The 20263-nt window shown below is 42.4% G+C and overlaps 1 protein-coding gene and 2 long non-coding RNA genes across 5 annotated transcripts; 2 read left to right on the top strand and 1 right to left on the bottom strand.

Annotated features, from left to right (window-relative positions):
- Positions 1–783: 783 nt before the first annotated feature.
- Positions 784–5012, bottom strand: LOC111253643 (uncharacterized). Its single transcript, XM_022813363.2, has 3 exons — positions 4882–5012; positions 2772–2953; positions 784–2447 (listed from the first exon to the last, which is right to left on the bottom strand). Exons 1-3 carry the CDS (start codon positions 4976–4978, stop codon positions 2142–2144), a joined length of 585 nt encoding a protein of 194 aa, XP_022669098.1. The 5' UTR covers positions 4979–5012; the 3' UTR covers positions 784–2141.
- On the top strand, positions 4837–7932 carry LOC111253645 (uncharacterized). 2 transcript variants are annotated; one of them, XR_015316497.1, is made up of 4 exons: positions 4837–4851; positions 5277–5710; positions 6405–6553; positions 7238–7932. It is a non-coding gene; the product is annotated as an uncharacterized LOC111253645 (long non-coding RNA). The 2 variants fall into 2 exon arrangements; XR_002674750.2 differs by lacking the exon at positions 4837–4851 and adding an exon at positions 4928–5068.
- A 1635-nt stretch (positions 7933–9567) lies between these two features.
- Positions 9568–20257, top strand: LOC147754594 (uncharacterized). 2 transcript variants are annotated; one of them, XR_015316499.1, is made up of 3 exons: positions 9568–10815; positions 16862–17108; positions 18576–20257. It is a non-coding gene; the product is annotated as an uncharacterized LOC147754594 (long non-coding RNA). The 2 variants fall into 2 exon arrangements; XR_015316500.1 differs by lacking the exon at positions 9568–10815 and adding an exon at positions 10826–14033.
- Positions 20258–20263: the final 6 nt, after the last annotated feature.

Genomic DNA, 20263 nt, shown 5'->3' with positions numbered 1-20263 from the left:
GGACTAATTATTTGTGCTAGTGTCAAAAGTGTAAATTTTAAAGGAGAGTATGATATAAGAACCATTATGCGCAGTCCAAAAAGGAAGTAGCGCTTAAACGTCAATTTAAGATAAATATACGTGATTTGCTGAGTTACAGAAATCGGCTTGTTGGCATTTCGTCGAATTGCTTCTTATTATTCAAACATTGGACGTGTCAGTTGTAGACATATGTAAAGTTAAACACATCGTAACTTAAGTGAAATAACGCTGATCAAAAGCCCAGAAGCCGTCCAGGCCGACCCATCTCGATCCATGCACATCGTCGAAACGTACGCCAAAAAATGGTTCGACTTCCTGGGAGTGGTGTCGTCCTGCAGTAGATGTCCAGATGCATTTCAAGACCAGTCATAAACACCTTACAATTACGAGGTTGGCAATACTGGCTTTATTATCATACAGTTTTTACCTGACTTGCGTCCGGGTATCTTCATAATGCGCCTTGCAACGCATAGCAATAACGAGCTGTGACATTCGGCTGTACTCGGTTATTATCTACTATATGACAGCTGTATTCCGTATTGTTCTGTAGCTTTTCTTAGAAAATAAAAAGTATTAATAACCTAGCATGAATTTGGGTACGCAAGCTTCGTAGTCTTTGTGAAATGAATTTACCATGATGAGCTATCGAAGTCCCTTAAAAGTTCGAGTTAGACATAAGCTTTACATTCAAAAATTACTTCTAACACATACGAATGCAGTGTTGTTCTAATGAATAACTAGTCTATAATAGTATAAATAGACTTATTATTAATAGAAACAGTGTGAAAGTTTATTTACAAAACGACTGATAGCCAGACGCCCATGCGTATATATACCTTATCAACATAAATCTACTTTATTACTTTTGTATTATATATATAAACAACTGTCACGGTCAAGAACTAAGCTGTCTATCTGCTCCTATAACGTAGTGACGTATGTAACAGTGTTCAGGTTGATTAGTTTATACGGACGATCCCTGAGTGATCCAAAAGCCACGAAAAATTGACGCAAGATGGAAACAAAAAGATGCTGCTGCTAACATGTTAGGTATATGCCTTCAAATATCCAGCTACTAACATAACGGTAAAGAATGGCAAGTTTTCATATCACATCTTGGGAATATAGACACACATTATGTAATTCGGTTGATACCTTTGCATTGGATATTTGTTAGCAGAATAATAATAAATGCTTTAAGTAATTTCTCAATAAAAGGTGACGACGCCTAGAGATCAACCAGTCAAGTGTTATATCACACAATTTTGATCTTGGTGGAGATTGCCCAGGTTCCTAAAATTAAGCTCGGTGTGAATACTGCTAAATGCAGGCTCTTGAGTGAGATAATCAACTGCCTTTTTTCTTGGCACGAAAATTACAAATCATATGTCTGTCTCATCATTGAACGGGCGAACAAACTATTAACGCACGCTATATATAGCCTTAATTAATTAATTCTATGCAATGTATAATGGCTCCATCGCAAACAATATTCTTGTTTTTACTACTTTTTCGGAGGCAGCCAGATATTGTAAACGTGATGTGATCAGATGATTAATGATTTGAAACATTTTAATAGCATGGCTCAGTAGAGATAATACAGGTCGGTGCAGCTTGTAAAGCCCCATTGTGCTGAGTGAAAGGATTATTTTTTGAGCGATAAACTATGTGTATCGATTTTGTGCTAGATATAAGCCTTCGATAATTGTTAATTTGATACAACCTCGACAATACCTTTCCCATTAATACGTCTTAAACTTCTTTGATCATTTTACTGTACAGTACTATGTTAAACACATAGTATGGGTGTAAAATGGAGACGTTTGTAGATCTTAATGTATCGAGTAAGTCCGATAGGGGAGGTTCTATTTACTGCTTAATGAAAATGTTTTGCATTTAGTCCTTAAGCTGTTAAATGTAGCTTAAGATGGCTATTAACTCTTGGATAAACATATACAATTCATAATATATTTCTCTAATTTCGTACCACGATGATCTTTTGCTAAAATTCCGTTAAGCAATATTCTGTGTATGTGTTGGCTACACTGTACTATACTGTACTATGAATGTGTCATAAATTCTGTTCAAGCTTTTGTCGTCTCATTTCATCATTAAATTTGTCATACATCAAGCAGACTATGTACAAACCGGTCAAGTACAGTAATCAGCATAAAGAATATTAAAATGGCAGGGTAGCCGATGTAAATTGGCATGCCAAATGCTCGGAGTGTCACTACTTGAGTACCTCTGGGCCGTGCTGAATTATCGGTGTTACAGAAGGTTTCATTGCAGCAAGATGTGCATAGATGAAGCTTGTGACGCTCGCCGACAACGACGCAATCCGGTTCACATTTATTTGCACAGGCGCGTTCGATCGAGTGTGTTCGTACACCTGTGGCCTGATCGGAGGTGTCCAGTCGATAAACCTATTGGAGGATTGCATATCAAGGCGCCCAGAGAGGTAACAAAAATAGTTACAAACGACACAGAAAAATACCCGCCAACACAAAAAATGAAACCCCCCGTCTCAGTTAATGAAACTTTAGTCAAGGGAGTTCTAAACAATGCGCGATACGCAATGTTGTGTATTCCCGGTCGCAGCGACCCTCGCCCATATCAGCAGCGTCGTGACACGTGAATATTTACCAGTTATATAGAAAGATTCCGGTGAATTTTGATTACTTCATAGCAATATTCGAGCGCCTACAAAGAGAGCTCGATGTCAGTGATACAGCTAGCAAGATGCTTACCGCGCATCCTCCTCCGTTAGCTATGCTTTGACTGCATGTCTGGAAGGTCACGTTGTACTGTGACGCATTGTAGCATGCCGCGCCGTCTATTTCCGAGTGACACTTATAGCATGAAATGTTCTTCATCGAAGGATATATTGGTTCACCAGTTTTTCTACTGCCAACAGCCCAACAAGTGTTACCTGCGTCGAAGTGAAAAATTGTACAGAAAGTCAAGTCGCTTGCCAACATCGGGCGGGCATTAAATTACGATATAAGCACTGTATTAGATGAAATTGAATGTTGGGCATCTACATCGGTGTTGCTAAAAGAAAACTGGAAAGGAACGACCTCTAGAGTTTTGACGAAAGAGTTCTTTCACGAGAAGTTGCCATGCCTTCTGAACGTTCGTACTGACCACCAAAATGTAAAATAGATGGTGCGAGCAAATCATCTACTTACATAAAACGCTTGCTTATCATAAATGGATTCCACAAAAGACGATAAGGTTACATATATCCGTTGTATGTAATTACTAATCTACGATCAGTATGTTTATTTAGTATCTCTAGCCAGACCATTTTCCCACTGGAACTCTTATTTAATTTGCGCTGGAAGAAGAGGCTCACACAAAGGTAATTTATGATGTGAGCTGTGCTAAAATTTCGAATAGATCAGAGCGGCACATAAATTAGCTTGAAAGCTAGCTCGGTAGAATATCTAGAGCTCAAGTGATACGGATACATACGGATCAAGTGATTTTAAGAAATGCCCTAAAAGAATAGCGTCTAAAATGCTTAGTTTTCACCTTAGACACTACATCAAGGTAGTTGTTTTGTTAATTAGTGAGGCCTCACAATGAAAGCTGAATTAGTGGTGCAACGGGATGAAGCGTCCAACAACAACAAAGATACTTGGGAGCAAGAGTAACATCCTCGAGAAGATAAATCGGAGTGCGGCTGACCTGTTTTGTTCCGTTACATAAGGCTCCACTCTACGGTTCAGCCTATTATTTCTTTTTTAGAACTACATGACGCGAAAAAGTCATTTACGTTATGGTAATACTTAAAGGGTAGGTGTACTGTATTTGTCCACAGGCAACGAAATCCATTGTGGCTTTTGAAGCAATCTGCCATGTGTACCATCGCAAATATAAAAAAAAATGTTTATCCATCTAAAAAAAGGAATAACTTACAACCGTTTACCTGCAGCCTATTCTCAAGTCAAACCTTTTTATGCCCGTAGAATTTTGTATCAAAGTAAACATTTAAGTTCATAGCTTCACGTTATGAGATATCTCATCTATCGAAGAAACGCCTGGCTGTTGGAAATTATATTTTACGGTGCATCTTTACGTACAAAAACGCTAAAGAATTGTTGTTGTATTTGCATATCGTCTACGGAATACGCGTTGTGCTAGCACGAGTACAATCAGGTAGAAAGGCTCGTGTTTAGATATATAATAGTGGGTCATAAGGTGACCAAATCAATCGTGGTACCTTGTGTAACTCAACCCTTTACCTGCATTGGAATACATTGGTTTGGTTCCATAAAAACGGAAGAAATTAGTGTACTTTGGTGGCACAAGCCAAGCATTAGGTTTCCCATTATTTTTATTTGTTGTTATATCTTTATCGATAGCTTTGGAAAGTCTAATAGTCGATATCTGGCATAAATATTTTTGGTGCTCTACAGTATAGAAAACGACAATACTCGCTGAAGATTAGGACATAGCTTGGCATCCTCTTCTCGTATATTATGAGAGCCTCTGTTTTGTCTTTCTTAGTTACAAGACTGTATTAAGTAGACTCACTTCATCAATTCTGTTTTGTCGATAATTTCATAGCGCGTTGCTTTTTCAAGTGGTCCTGTTCGGTTTTCGTCGTCTCATTATGGCAACACAGCATACATGTTGGGAACTTTCTCTCTTGAACATGACAAACCATGATGTTATTTTGGCCATCTAGTTCGCTGTAAGCATGGCAACAAAAAATGCTGATTTTCCTACCTTGTGATGTATAGCTTTATGTAGGCGTCTATAGCGCAATCCAAGTGGCATTAGTCAAGCGTTTCGCACAAATCAGCTTGGGAAAGCATATAGGTAGGATGAAGCAAGATGTACGTTACTTACCTAAGAAGCTGAACAAAATGAGTAATGGCACTGATGTGACACATCCTCCGAGTCGTCCAGGGCCTTGTTTAAAGAAATCTGTTGACAGGGTTGCCATTTTTACACTGAACAGCAGGCAAGGCCTGACAGATGGCTGTTTAATAACAAACACTCGGCTGGTGATTTTGAAGTTATTTTCCACCACGCCGTGAGTATCCGTTACGTAAGTGAATGCGACATCGAGTTATATAGCCAAATATTGCCTAGAGTGGTTGCGTTGTGAATAACAGCAAAAAAAAAAAACAGAGAGACGTGTAAGAAAAGAAGCAGTAGCGTGGTGCTTCTTCCAAGATGGTTCTATAAGGGGTGGTAAGTATTGTTGTGTAAATGTTGTCTCTGTGCATGTGCGTCCCAAGGAGGTGAGCGTCGAGGAGTTGGGCAGTTCTCCAATGAGGCGCAGATGGAGATCCCTGCCGGGTGCGCGGCCCTTTTGAACAACTATGTGGATTGTGAGAGGAATGGGTTATGTGTCTCCATGGAGGAGCGCAAGGGGGGCCGGCAGGAGAAGGCAACGTGTGTTAGTCACTCGCCCGATAAGTAGCAGAAGGAAGGGTGCTTTGTCCGTCAGAAACAGAGCAGACAATATTTCGGTCTGCGCCAGTCTTAATGCTCCTTACTGCTCTAAGGTAACTTCAACATACATAATGGGTCCTGCGCCCAAAGAGGCTCGCCGTTTGAACACGGAGTGTTATCAAACTGCTATGAAAAGAGTAGACTGAGCGGCATGCTGTGGCGCTGCTGCGGTTGAGAGGACTACAGTCGCCTTTTGCCAAGTATACTTCCCCGTCCTGTAAGTCTTCATAAACACACTTATGCCGTCCGATTAGATTTACTATGTATATATTTTCCATGGCGGTCTAAGACCCACCAGTAACTCAATTTCAAACATTTAGGCTTGAGATGAAAAAACAAAGCGCTGGCCCATGTATGTAGCTGTGCATCTTCCAGTGTTGTTATTGTCGTGGTGAAGTTATAGGATGTGATCCTTCCAAACAGCTAAAACTTTGGATCGGTGTTCAGATAAAAACAATGAATTTGTAAGCGTGCTGCAACCATGTACGAATTCATCCTTTGGTGTGACCTAGAAATTAAAAAAGTTTTCCATGGTTTGTATGAGAACTTGAGCATCGTTATAGTAAACAAGAAATAAGACAAAAATTTACGTAGAATTTACTAAGTGCACTTTAATATATTTTTATGTAGATGAACACAATTACGGAAACAAATTATAGCACAATAGGAACTAAGTTACATCTTAACCTTTGTGTGTAGTTGTCATGAATGTGGTTGTCGCTAGTGGCTGTTTAAGCAGCCATTTTAATAACTAAAAACTAGGAATTGTTAGTTAATATCTATGAACAGGCCATTTAAAACTAGTTTACGACTTTCGATTGTGCCGTAACACGCAAGATCTATCACCATGTTCATAATGAATAATAGCTCCCACGATTTTTCTTGGTGTTGTTTGTTCTATGGTTAAAAAGCTTGGAAGCGATGGATTTCGCCCAGTATACCGTTCTGTTCGTCCTGGTTCAGTACAAGTAGGACGTATCTTGTCTAATGGGGAGATGATGGCAACACGGGTTTTTTTCCAGACAGCATATTCAGGTTACAAGCTTCAGCTTATTCTGAGGTAAGGAACAAAGCTACAAAGAGCTATTATAGCGACTCGTATGCCTAATTGTAGCCGCTAATGACACATTATCGTTCAGTAAAATCTTTTGTCTGCCATTTTCCGAATCGGCTATGGAAGTTCCAATGATTTAAGCCGAATTAAAGTTGAAACACGAATTGTAATTTGTAAATGTATATAAAGCTCTTAATGAAATTTTAAAAGAGACAGTTGACATTCAAATAAGATTACCGTGTCCGGATAAAAGGGACTTTTGTTACGAATTGTAACAAGCATAATTAAATTTCGTACTTCTCAATTCGGTCATAAAGAGCTTCGCCTATGTAACCTATTTATCTCGTTGCTTTATAGTAACTTGATAAGTTGCTAGAATTGTTGTTGGTTAATAGAAAAAAAAAAAAAAAAACTATGCAAATAACACGTAGTCCATCGATTAATTATGAACACCAAAGTAATAGTTGATCAGGCAAGCTGCAATCAAAAATTGTTCAGCGTATGTGTGGTGCTGAGAAGTTTCCACTCCTAACCTGTTGAACACAAATTAGTCTATTAGCCTGGCAGTTACTTGCAATATATTATATGACACCTCTAAACGCACTGTATGAATTGTAGTGTTCAGCTTCTCTAACTAACTACACTGTAGCATCTATTAATATGGCAGGACCGTTATAATTATTATTACAGGAAACCCACATCAACTATGCAAGGACGCACTGTTTACTTTGGACAAGTGAATTAAAGAACATAGTAGTTAATATGAAAGCAGCCGTTCCATGGTTGTGCTTAAGTATATCAATATCGTACAAAAGCTATGGCATCGTTTGCTCTTCGGAAGCTGGCCCACCGTCCCCACAATCGAACCGTCTTTTCGAAGTATGAGGCGCTCAGCGAAGCAGAGGGAGAAATATCGTCGTGAATGCTTCAGTTATCTTCATCTAGCGGAAGTCCTTTTTCCTTTTATTAGTATATGTACAACATCCACCGGGACAATGATGGACTATGGTAGGCGTAACAAAAATATAAATATTTCTATTTTAGCTGATACCGCTTTATACCTCAAAACGCACTGTTTACGAAGGAAAACCTCTCTTGAGGACCGCCGTATAATTTGTTATCTAACATTTGGTTTCTTCAGCATTTTAGTGGCTTTATGTTTAGCTGCGCACAGCATGAAGGAACAACCGCTGATGTTGTCTCCTGAGTGTGCTCGGCCACCGAACAGGGAGAGTTATTATGAAAGGACGATTTAAATGAAAGGTTAACCAAATGCATTGAAACAATCAGCGCAATTTTTTGTGCCTAACGCAGTTAGTGCTTTGCGGGATGCATTTTTCACGTGTCTGATGTACAACTCGAATAAAAGAAACTTGGTCAAAATAGCTTTTAATCTTCCATTAGATAATATCAAAGTGCTGTCTTCTCTTGCTGCGATTTTGTCACCCCGGAAAACCTACGTATGTTCCCAGCAAAACCACATTTCATGACGAGATAGTGCTTCCGCAGTTGCATCCTTTTCTTTTTCTCCTTTTTTCGTAAAGACGGCTTCTTTTTCCTAAGAGGATGTTCTGTCCTTACACCTGTATATCCACAGCGACCCGCATCTCTGGGAAGAGCCTGGCGATTTTTGTTTCAAATAATTTCTCAAAAGTTGTTGACCTTATTCCACAACAGGGTCTGTGCCTTGGACCGTGCGCGGACTTCCAGTCGCCGTTAACAATAACGCTTACAGCCAATGAATAGGAGTAAAAAGTTCTGATCCGCAACCGACGTTACAAGTCGTGCTCGTTATCTATAGTAGGTTTTGTTTAAATGGGGATAGAAGATATATCTTATACCATATATATATATATGGTAAACTCTTCTATATATATATATATATATATATATATATATATATATATATATATATATATAGCCTCTGTAGTGGATAGTGAGTACCTAACACTTATAAATGCTCTAGGAGGGTGAACGTTGTAAAAAGTATAAATAAATAGAGAAAATCTTGGATATTTTAATTGTTAGTAAGGATGTTTTCCTTTTTCATATTGTATGCTCCAATTCATTGTCTATAGTAAACTAAATGACTCGATTCTGTTCAGGTAAAGCATGTTTAATTTGAGATAAATGTGGGCCGAGCAAACAATGTGTGCTCCTTGGCCCCTCTCTATTCCTAATACTGTATTGGTTCAAATGAAATATATCATCCAGCCATAACTTTTCCTAACCTTCATCCGCACATTTAAAGACTTTCCTATTGGCCATATGCCTTTACGTGTACATACTGTGAATGAAAATTCAGCTAATGACTTATCGCATTTGTTCTATTTACGTTCTAGACGAAATCAATGATACTGTGTCTACTAGCGTACACTTATTAATGTAATTTTTCTTTATTAGAGTTTAGCGGTTGCCTTTTCCGGTAAATATATAAATCACATTAATTACGGCGGTAGTTGCGGCTTTGAGAAGGTTCGACAATCGAAAATTTATTCCTCCGAGCTTTATCTAAACTTTAATTTTGCTCGACTACGTCAAAAATGGTCGATCATTTATTTGGTAGCGTTAATCGATCCAATTTTATACTAACTTTTCTTTAGATTTTCAAAAATCTACATATATGAATCAGTTCACCTCAGAACTTGTCATTTAGGTATCAGAGGAAGCTGCTCTGCTGCTCGAGCCGTCTTCTGCGCACGTTCGCAATCTGCCTCCTTTTCCCCCTACCTTCATGCATGCAACCACCGCTCCATAAGGTAAACCCTATGGAGCGGTGGTCGCAGAACATACTGGGTGAAAAACCGATTCACGACCACCTTACGGCGATAGACAGGCAGACAACAAGCTCATGAGTCCTGAGGGAAAGGGAAATATGCGGGCGGTGGTGGCGTTGGCCGCTGCAATGGTTTCAGTGCTACGATGACGATTAAATGGAGGAGAGGAGATAAGAGAGAAGAAGGTTTAGAAAGGGGGTTGCAGGCAACGGCGGCCGCAGACGACGGTCGCGGGCGGATGGCGGACTCGCGCTACTTCGCCCTGCTCGGTGTCCGTCCGTCGGTCCATGGGTCCGTGAATGGAACCGTTGCGATACAGCCGTTTTTGCTACCAATGCTATTACGACTACCCCTGCTAGGTTCGTCGCGGATCGTTTGTCTTAGAAGTGAACATGAATTCAAGTAGTGGTATAACGCCACTAGCCAGCCAAAGCGGCGATCAGGCCAGCAGCTGCCGAATCCAGCGTGCTGATTCTATTGTTTCATTTTCGTTTGTCACTACTGTTGGTGCCAGCTGCAGTCCACAGTGACGACCAACTGTTGGACAAGTCCGTCGGTTCAGCGAGCTGTTAAGTCGACTGCTGAACTTGGATTTATTTAACTCTAATCTAACGTCTATTCTGTCGTCCACTTCATGCTCCCATAGTTGGCGCGAGTACGGTCATCATCATCATCATCATCATCATCATAGTTACTAGGTTGCCGCCTTCGTCGCCCACTGTTCGCTCTGTTCAGTTCAGTATTGCCGACGTTCGTTGGCACTCTCCGTCGACAGTTCCAGTCGTGCGGCCGTTGTTGTCGCTGCTCGCCGCCACCGCCGCCATTTTGTGCGTGAGGAGTACCGCTCTGCGCTCCGCGTCGCCGCGGTTCCCCAAAACCGCGCCACGCCGGATACACAGCAACAACAGCCGCAGCAGCAGCAGCACAGCGAGCGAGTGAATGAGTGAGTGAGTAAGCCAGGTAGGCAATGGACGGCAAACGTAAACCACCGCTACGATCAGTACCGCCATTAGCACCGCGCTCGTATGGGCGCCGAGCCACTTTCTGATCAGTTGAATAAGCGGACGCAGAGCCAGACGAAGAAGCGCACCAGCATATGTGAACGGCCACTCTACTGTACAGAACGTAGCTCTATCCGAAGGCTATTAATTCTACCGCAGAAAGTAGAAAATAAAACGACACAGGGATAGAGTAAGAAAGGGAGAAAGAGGGAGAAAGGTACACGATATATGACTACCCCCCATTGTCTTCAGTCATCAATTAGCCGATTCTGTGCAATTTTACACAGTGTGACTTCTAGTGTTTTTGTGTTATGTTTCATCCAAGCTTTCTGCAGTGATGATACGGTGAAGTGAGTGCGTGCGTGCGTGTGTGCGTGCGTGCGTGCGTGTAGATGTTCGGTCATTATGTCAGCATTGACGTAGCGTTTTTCGGTTTGTTTCGTGCTCGTATTCAAGTGTTTTTCTCATTTTTTATCCGGCTCCTTTAGAGGTAAGTAAGTAGTTGTAAGTTATTATCTGATTGTCTAACGCTCTCCCTGGCTCATGCGTGAACATGTAGCTACGTTGCACTAACCATTACGTGTGTACGATTTATAAGTTATTCTGTGCGCCGGGTATCCTTTATTGAAAGAACGGTTGCTGGCAGAAGAAGACTTATTAGCAACGCCAATTCATGTGGGCGATTGCGCGCTCTGCTATTTGAAACAGCTTTTCCATTAAATCGGTCCCGTTCGGCCTGTACCTATTTTTTTTTCACTTTTTCGACCTACCCAAGGGTGTTACCCAAGCAAACTATTTCCTGTAGAATACCAGTTGGGAAGTCACAATAAGATTCTATATATGGATAACTTTATGAAAATGTTCCTCTATAATTAGCATTTACTTGATTGAAGACTTGCCAATGTTTGTGGGCAAAATCTGACAACTGACATTTTTTAGGTAGGTGCTAGGTCTGGACTCGAAGAGCGACATGTGTGAGGCTGTGGGTCCAAGTCCGTGTGCCTCATCGGATAAACGTAGACGTTTCTTTATCTTTTTTTTTCACTGTTTTTTTGAGTCTGTGCTAAAGCTAGCTTTTGTGTTTGAAGCTAACACTATCCTGTAGACCATCGTAACGTAGATATATATATATCGCTCACTACTAGATCCCGTAATTTGTGGTCCGCAGTAGACTGCTGCTACTCCTGCGACCTTTGTGAAGCTCGAGGCTTTGTGAGGTGCTGCTGTTAGTAATAGCACTGTCACCCCACCCCCTCCCTCTCCCCCGCTGCTCCCCACTCGGCTTAACCCGATGTCCGCCTGTCTCTCGCAGCTGCTGCTGCTCTTAAACCGCCTCTAGCAGCAGCAACATCAGCCCCGTCCGCTGTTACCGCCATCTCCGTTGCCGCCGGCGCCGCAACCGCTACGCATCGAGTTGTATCGTAACCGTGTGCACCCGCCCCTGTGCCCACTCTCTGTCCGACCGCCTGCCTGAACGCCGCGCTGCTGTTCACTGACGCATTCAGCACCATCAACATTCACACACCTACGTATGTACAAGCTACGTTCGTCTAGTCTATTCTACTCTACTTAAATATTGAGATACGACCATAGCTCAGCCAGGGCGGTGACAGGCACCATTGCCGCACTGATCATCACCACAGTCATCACCGCCATTTTCACTGCGTCCGTATTAGCAGTCCAGCAATTCCGCCAGTCTGAGTTTCAGCGTGCGTGTGTGCATGGCTCGAGTACTATTGACGCTTCGGTTCGTAGGCTTCTACGTTCTTCGTAGCGATAATGGCTAAGGTCCAGTCGTCCCAGCAGAGCCTTGGTTCAGGCTCTCGTTCGTTCGTTATCACTCTGTCATTCGCCCAGCCTTACGGTTTGCTCGGCCACCGTCCGTCCGTTCATCGCGTAACAACAGGCGGCGGATGTCCTCACGCAATAATGACTCATCTCATTCACACACACATGCACGCACATTCCGATTTATACTACTAGTACTAGTATGATTTCTATTGCTAATACCTCCACTATCAACACATTCGACATTTTTCGGCAACTTATCCGCGCCAACGTTCATTTCGCTCTACTGCTCGCCTGTTTACCGCCGCTGTTTCGTCGCAGAACTATTCTGCGCTCATTCGCCGCACGTTTTCCGTCGTCGTCAACGGTCGCTACCAGTTGCCGGTTCCGACCGGCCTCCATCCGCTCTTCGTTTACTCGCTGGCTTGAGGGTCGTTCCTTCACTCTAGCTGGTCGTCGTCCACCGCTTGTTGTCGCTGCTGTCGCTGTCGGGCCGTGCCCCCACTCTCAACATAATCCCATCCCCCCCCCGTTGCCTCCTACCGACAACAGTCGACCGGCCCCCCCGAAGTCCGCGCTCACTGCGTCGCGTAGAACGGCTTCAAGTCGCAGTCGCGTCCGATGTTGCTAGCGGCCGGCGGCAGCATTAGCACCGAGAGCAAGATCAGGCAATCAGCAGCAGCGCAGCCAGGCTGCCTGTTCACATGTCCTGCCGCTGTGCATGTCTCATGTTCACATGTCTCGGAAATGTGGCGGTGCCGCATTGCGACGAGCTGTTGTCGTGGTCTTTCGACGACGTTCGTCATTCGTCCCCGGCCAAATCCTTAGCAGCTGCAACGGCAACGCCAGCGGGGCGACACGATCCGACAACGGCAGCAGCAGCAGCGGCTGAGGCGATGATGGTCGCTTGGCGGTGCGCTAGTCGTAGTCGATCCCTGGTAGAGCGGGGCCGCTGTTGTCTCTCTCAGTCGGTCGCGTTCGGCTTCTTCCATGCGGCGCCGCAACGAGGTAGGGCGGGACCTGTGAAAGTGGCAGTGAGCGACTAGTGACGAAAAACGAGCAACGAACAGCAGTAGAAACAGCGAGAAAGACGCGCGAACCACCACGATCGCCATCGTCGTCGCTACCAATAACGGGTCAACCGCAGTAAACACTGTACCCCGCGCTGTACTATCATGTATGGCAGCATTGCTGGAATACAGCTGCGGGTTTGGCGGCGCTGGATTCAGTTACCGAGCGGCAGGGGCGATGGCGGCGCGGACGCTGACGCCGCGAACGCAACCGCCCTACCAGCCGCCGCAGTCGCAGCTATAGGAACGAGCGCAAGAGACGACCGCAGTCAGCACCGTGGAGTGAGTAGTGGTCATTGATCAACTGGTCGAAAAAAGGACAGAAACAAAATGAAAGACTCCACGAAACCGATAAAAAAGGACTAACGAGTCAGCGCGCGAAATTCGCCGCCGAACGTATCGACTGAAGGTAAAAAAAAAAGTTGCCAAGGACAACGACGATGAACATGTGCTCGCGTACGCGCAATGCTCAACTGTGAGAAAGAGAGATGGCGGTGGTAGACCCGCGTGGAAGACAGACCTGCATCAATACACAGCAAGCCCTGTTGCGACATTATAATAATATAACAGCTCTTGCTAATATCGCTGCTACAAAATCGATATCCCTCGATACAATGATGAACAAGATGAAAAAAGGGACTGCGGAAGGAACTATGTTATTGCAACAGTTGATGCATTCAGTGTTTTTTCATTCATTTGTAAAAGAAATCTACGTCCATCGTGTGTCTGTGTGTGTGTGTGTGCATTCTGTTTTCGGCTGTATCATGCTTCTGATGATGAAAATTGTGACTATGGTGAGGAGCGACAGAAGCTTGATGAGGGAAATCCAAAACCGCATTTCGGCGAGCAGGTACTAATCTCGCAGAACGAAGAGAATGCATGACGTCCGAGAAAAACAAGATTATTTTTGTTAGTCTGAAGGATTCCAAAAGAAGATTGCTTCAACTGGTAATCTTTCTTGCAAGCTATTCTCGCCTGTTATCGGAGCTTGAATTTATCACCTTGAATCTGTCGTTCTAATAAATAAAAAAAAAATTGTCGAAGTTAACGTAGAATAATTAAGTCAATAAATAACGTCACCTGTTTTGGAGTAAATCCACTCCGCAACACATCTTTGTACCATCCTCGCCATTTATAATAACTTATTGAATGAAATACACAAATATTGTAATATACGGAGATTCACTTTCTCTATCGCATTGTATTTATGTGGCGCCGGAAGAAATATGTTACCTATAGGCGACACTGGCACTGGCTAGACCTTTCTTCTGCTAATTTTACTTCTCTGCATCAGTGGACATGTTCTCGTCCTCTAGTGCTTAGCTGCGTAATGCTCATCTTAGTTTAGATCGACTACGCTCTTATTATCCACGAACTGCTCAATCGCTAGCGTGCCTCAAGAAGTTCTATCGAAATAAATATCTAGCCCTATATGATACTATTAATATTATTCTTCTGTTTGTACTGGCAAGTTGATTGTTTCTATCTAGCTCTAAAACGTACTGTTATAGTCACTTCAACTGAAATTTCGAATAACAAAAATATGCAATGTAATGGTAATCTTCTGCCAGTTATTACTGATAAGGAGTCCATTTTGTTACGAAAAAGATAGCCAGGTATTACCTCCACTTAAACCTTAAAAGGTCTGCGATTTTAATTCAATCGAACACATGCATCTTGCAGATGTGTCAATAAGGTAGATTATTCCTATTATCCCATAGTGTAACGCGCTGTACGCAGGCGGTTATTGTTCATTGAAGTCGTACTAACGAGCACTATACAAATTGCACTGGAAATAGTAGTCGCCACGGATCGGCGCAAAATAGACAAAAGCTTAAATTAGATTTAATTTGCCGACCGAGGGTGCGTCGTTTTATCTTCGAATCTCGAAACAGCTGTGGAGGGTACGGAAGCGCCTTCCGACGCTAGGCGGTGTCACGGTAGAGGTGGTAAGAGGCCGTTCAAGATTTGCAGTGCACTCTGTGGGTCTGACGTTCATACCACGTATACGATGCTCACTCTGATATATACTCCTTGAGATACCACAAGCAAGGAGCAAACAGTTCGTTTCATTAAAACAATACGCACGAGACCTAATGATTAATTTACTTAATGCTCTACTGACTCTTTTTTCGCATCGGGACTTTCCTTGTCAAAAGATGAGCTTAATCTACGGTTTTTCAAGCAAGGCACATATATCACTGTATGTAATATTTGCACGCGGATTTACTTTTTACATTCTTTGCTTTTCAACTGGCCTAGAAAGTTAGTGTATTGAATACAAATCACCTTATTTACCCAGTACCGTTACATTAGATATGGAATTTCTTAGCTAGATATTATTAGAACTATACTTCCCGCTAAGTATCTCAATGTCATTCTGGATATTAGGCCTCATAATCAGGCCGTTATTTACTGACGTCCTTTTTGTTTATTTTAGGGTTCATAAATAATTTGTAATAAGGTACAGTTAACTCTAGGTACCATGAATTACTGGTTATTATTCGTTAATATCCATAATGGGGGGCATATGCTAATAAGAGTCGGGCGAATCTAACTTTTGTTATATGTTGTTACTGTATAGAACATTAGACCATGAATAACTATGATGCCCTGTGTGTGAAAATATTGGCAGTCAACGCTTTTTTTTTAAATAGCAGGTGTTCGTAATTGCGCATCTGCAGAGACGGAAGCAGTGAAGAAAGAAATAAGTTTTGAAAAGTGGGCTGTACACTAAAGCATCGCTTTATTTTAGCACTGCCCTGTCACCTTAAGGCGCATAGCAAACTTTTGGAAGGATAAAATTGAAATCTACCAATAGCGTGGCTAAAATTCTAAGAACCATCTGCTACACAAAATAAATTTCATAAGCGGATTTCAAAGATCTTTAGTGATTAAATCATTTCATTGTGATGGACCTGATGCTTTATGCAGACCACCGAAAAGAAATGATTCATCGTGTCCCGGAGTAGAGTTGGACCCCATCCTGATGGTGAGACTTAGCTCCTAGTTAATGCTTTGGTAAGCATTAGTCATTGCGTTATATTGTGTACTATCGATCCATTCAATCGGTACATCCTGAGACGACATGGCAATTACACTAACAGCACGTTTTTTTGCAGATACGCGATAAGCAAGTTCGCAGGTTGCTGGTGTGAGTCGCGTGTTCGTCCGTGATGTGTGCATCGACAAAAAAAGATAGAAAATAAAATCGTACTTTGAAAAAACGCTTTGGTCGTTGTGAATTTGCTTGCTTCTGCCACTCCTCTTCTCATAGATAGCTCTTCTTCATGCCGATTAAAAAATGCACGTTATCATAGTACTTTCTATAAGAACACCCTGCAATCATCATAAAATTGCACATTCTACCCGGTGATCCCTATACAAGGCAAGATCTCGGCGGGTTTTGGACAATACTGGCTTGCAGTAAATCTAATTTCAGTTCTGTCCACATATGCGTCTCAGTTTGCTGCTTTCGGACATGTTTTAACTCTTCAGAAGTGAACACGTTTTAGTGACTACAGTAAATCATTTCATGTTGGAACTAAATATGAAAGGTCATTTTCTAATAGTACACTTCTCCAGCGCTAGCAACGGTGCAACATCGTGAAGATTTTCATGTTCTAGCATTTTTTCCCGAGTGATTATGCTACTATTTGCTGTTCGCTTTGGCTTCAGGTGGAGCCAGCGGAGGTTCAGGAGCTAATGGTAGTGGCGTTGTTAGCACGAGCACCATCACACCGCAAAGTAATGGATTCGTCCCAGTATCGCTGTATATGTCCCTCGTACGGGCGGAGGAAAGCTGCAATTCAGAGAGACCTTTCAAATGCCCCTTGTGTGACTATTCCGCCAAAACAAAATACCGCATTAAAGAACATATTATCGACCATAGCAAATCGTTCGTCTGCGATGTCTGCCAAAGGGGGTAAGGCAATTTGTTTGTTATTTCAATTTGACACAGCATCAATCTAAAAGAATAGACAGTTACAAGTGAGTGTGATATTTAAAAGTTTTTAGAAATTTGGAAACAGTTATCTATTAAAAACATATTATTTACGCAGTAATTATCCGACCGCATACGTTTTGAAAAAATAAAATTTGGAACCTGTATTTCTTTCTACATAAGACTATCATTCATGGATGAGCTCGAACGAAGCAGAAAATAGCTCAGTCGTTCCTAATAACTACATTACCTACGCCACCGTAGCTGTCAAGCTATCAATCGTTTACAACAATAACAACAACAAATATAATAATGGGACTGAATATTTCGATATCTGTGGCTAGTTAGGTTGAGCCACGCTAAAGCCAATATCGGCCAAATCGAAATGTACAACTCATCAAATCATTAGCTCTGCCACATATCGTGCACACGACTCATTGTCGACCTTATTCGTTCTCTCCGTGCTGCTTCTGCTTATAATGATGATGGTGATATCGCGGCCCGCTGGATGACGCTGAACTAGCGAGACGTTAAGCGAACTTCGACGGAACGTTATTTTCTCGTAGTACCTTTATGGTCGCTGCAGACCCGCGGTCGGCGTTTCCCGGCGTCACCGCCGCCGCCGCCGCCGCTTGGGTCTGCTATTGGCGCCTCCTGCCAGCCCGAACAGCCGCAGCCGCTGCCAATAAGAAAATTGCTGGCGTGCGACTAGAGATTTTGATAGGTCGACCGAGGTCTTTCTGTGCATATTTCGTGACTGTCACTCGCTGCTGCTGTCGCCATTCCAGCCTTAGCCAGCATTCGCCCCGACTAAACTGTTCCTACCAGCACAAGAAGTGGTCTCTGATCGTGACCAGCGAACTCGGACTAGATAGCTACAGTGACGCGGTGTTTGAATACGACTCGAATCGCTAGATCCATACTCCATTTCCTCGATCCTTTAGTTTGTTCGTTCGTCGGTGCTTGTAAGAAGGCGATTCCTTCCCGCGTACAGAACTGCACAAGCTTTCTCCAGGGCTGTGCTAGCAGTTCTCGAGCTCGACACAAGACCTAGTTTATCTTGCGTCTGTCGTCCGTTAATATATGTACTTGCCATTTTTACTAATTACATTACATTTTAAGAAATTGACCTGCGTCAATAGGATCGGAAGCAATATAGAGGAAAGGGGAGGCAGTTATTGCAGTAGGTCAGTCCCGTAAGAGGAATTGGCTTCATATAGTCGGAAACACCTCTTGTAAATCGCACTTCATGTCGAAACTTCCTGAAACAGTTTTTCTATCGACGCCTCTGATAAACTGGCAAAAACGAGAGCTTTTCAAAAATCGCGATTTGATCTAAAGCCATTGCTATGTATGGTTAGTGGATCACAAGTGCAAATATCATTTTAAGCACCTCTTATATGAACTACCTATTATTTCTTTGTTGTTGTTCGTGTTCTGTATTTGCAGATTCGGCCGCAAGTCATCGCTTCAACAGCATCTCGTTTCCCAACACGGCCTCCATCAGGGCATTGGGATAAAGGCCTGCGGGAAGCGATAGCCGGCAAAAAACGCCAACCCGAGGCGGTCATCTTTCAACGTTCAACGGAAACATAAAGCCACCTAAAGGACGAAACGAATCAACCTGTAGAGCTTCCTTTTGTTCTCATTAATTCCAGCCTAATTAATTGTAATTATTTTTTTCCACCATAGGGAGTAATACCGCTATAATTACTGATATGTGTTGTAAGACAAGCAGCTATGATTAAAAATTGCCGCTACCTGTTTTTGTCGTCTTGACCCTGATATCAGAGTGCACCTATATTCTAGCTTAGAGAATGCATACGGACTACATTACAATGATATTAGGTCCTGCAGTTATGTTCACTACTTCGTAGGACATCCAGCGGCTCAACCCTCTGTTCAGATTGATCGAGAGCGGAACAATGCACCAACATAACACAACTGACCGCTTTTAGCCACTACATTAAATATAATTATGATATGCGTATGATGGCTAGTCATTTGTACAACGCCTTCCGGTATTGCCGAGGAGAGAACTGAAAGTAACCAAAATTATGAAAGTTGTACAGAAAGCATATATTTAGAAAATGGGTAGAAATGAAGAAGACCGAACAACCAATGTGCCGGGTCAACTGTAAATAGAGATTGCTGCCCGTGATTGTGACTATAATAGAAAACAGAAAAAGACTCGAGACATCGTGCTCTACCATATATATATATATATATATTTCAATTAGAGATTCAGCAAATTGTCCAGTCGAGCCGGCGATCGATGTGGCGCGTCCAGATGCATAGCCATTCATATGGATGACATATGTACACCTATATTAAAGTTTAGTGAATCGCGAGAGTAAGCGACTCGACATGATTTGAAAAAATGAGGAAAGATTGAATGAGAAGGAACAAGTGTTTACGCGTAAACCATCGCTTACTGCACATTATTTATGAATAACACTTACACACACATGATCATAATATATTGCAGGTACGGAGCATGCGAACCAATTTGTCCCGTTTCATTTGAAGCGGACAGAATTATTTGAATTACGAGTCAATCACGCCAAGCGTAATCCTAAAATTGTCAGTTTTTCGACTTATTTTTCTTTCTGATGGTATATTACACATAAATATGTACTTGACGATTCACACATACGCACGTAGACGCATTTTGTCTAATCAATATGTCTCATATACACCTAGTGCTATCTATATAAAGTGACATGTAAAACACGTGGCGGTGTGGTTCTATCTGTAATCATGCCTCTACCTTCTTAGAGAAAGGTGGCCTCGAAACAGCTCCCCCATAGTTGCGTGCTGTAAAGTTTGATGGCGTTATTTTTGAAATTTTTTTTTTATCAAAACGGTAGCCGACAACAGGTGTGGGGGTGTATCCACTAGGACTTAACGAAAAAAGTCACCGATCGCCTACCAACCCACACAATGTGCCTTTAATCACAAAGACAGGAAGAGAGCGAAAAGGGATAATGTAAATCGTGTTATTATGCCGCAGAGACAAAAGCTATAAAAAAACAACACTAGAGTATTCGATAAAAAGGAAAGCGGTCTCGGTGATGCCTTGTAGTATGTAATATTGTTTGTTGATGAGTTTTTTGCCGGTGCTGATTATATATATA

This window comes from Varroa destructor, unplaced genomic scaffold (assembly GCF_002443255.2).
Source record: "Varroa destructor unplaced genomic scaffold, Vdes_3.0 BEIS01000007.1, whole genome shotgun sequence".
Classification (NCBI taxonomy): Eukaryota; Metazoa; Arthropoda; class Arachnida; order Mesostigmata; family Varroidae; genus Varroa; species Varroa destructor.
The sequence above is the reverse complement of the archived record's forward strand: the minus strand, read 5'-3'. Positions and strand labels throughout refer to the sequence as shown.

Excerpts from the sequence above, each read along its gene's own strand:
- LOC111253643 (XM_022813363.2), bottom strand. The coding sequence starts at position 4,978 with ATGGCAACCCTGTCAACAGATTTCTTTAAACAAGGCCCTGGACGACTC. Across the intron at positions 2,954-4,881 it reads CATTTTGTTCAGCTTCTTAG|GTAACACTTGTTGGGCTGTT; the intron begins GTAAGTAACGTA and ends ACTTCGACGCAG. Across the intron at positions 2,448-2,771 it reads CTAACGGAGGAGGATGCGCG|GTTTATCGACTGGACACCTC; the intron begins GTAAGCATCTTG and ends ATCCTCCAATAG.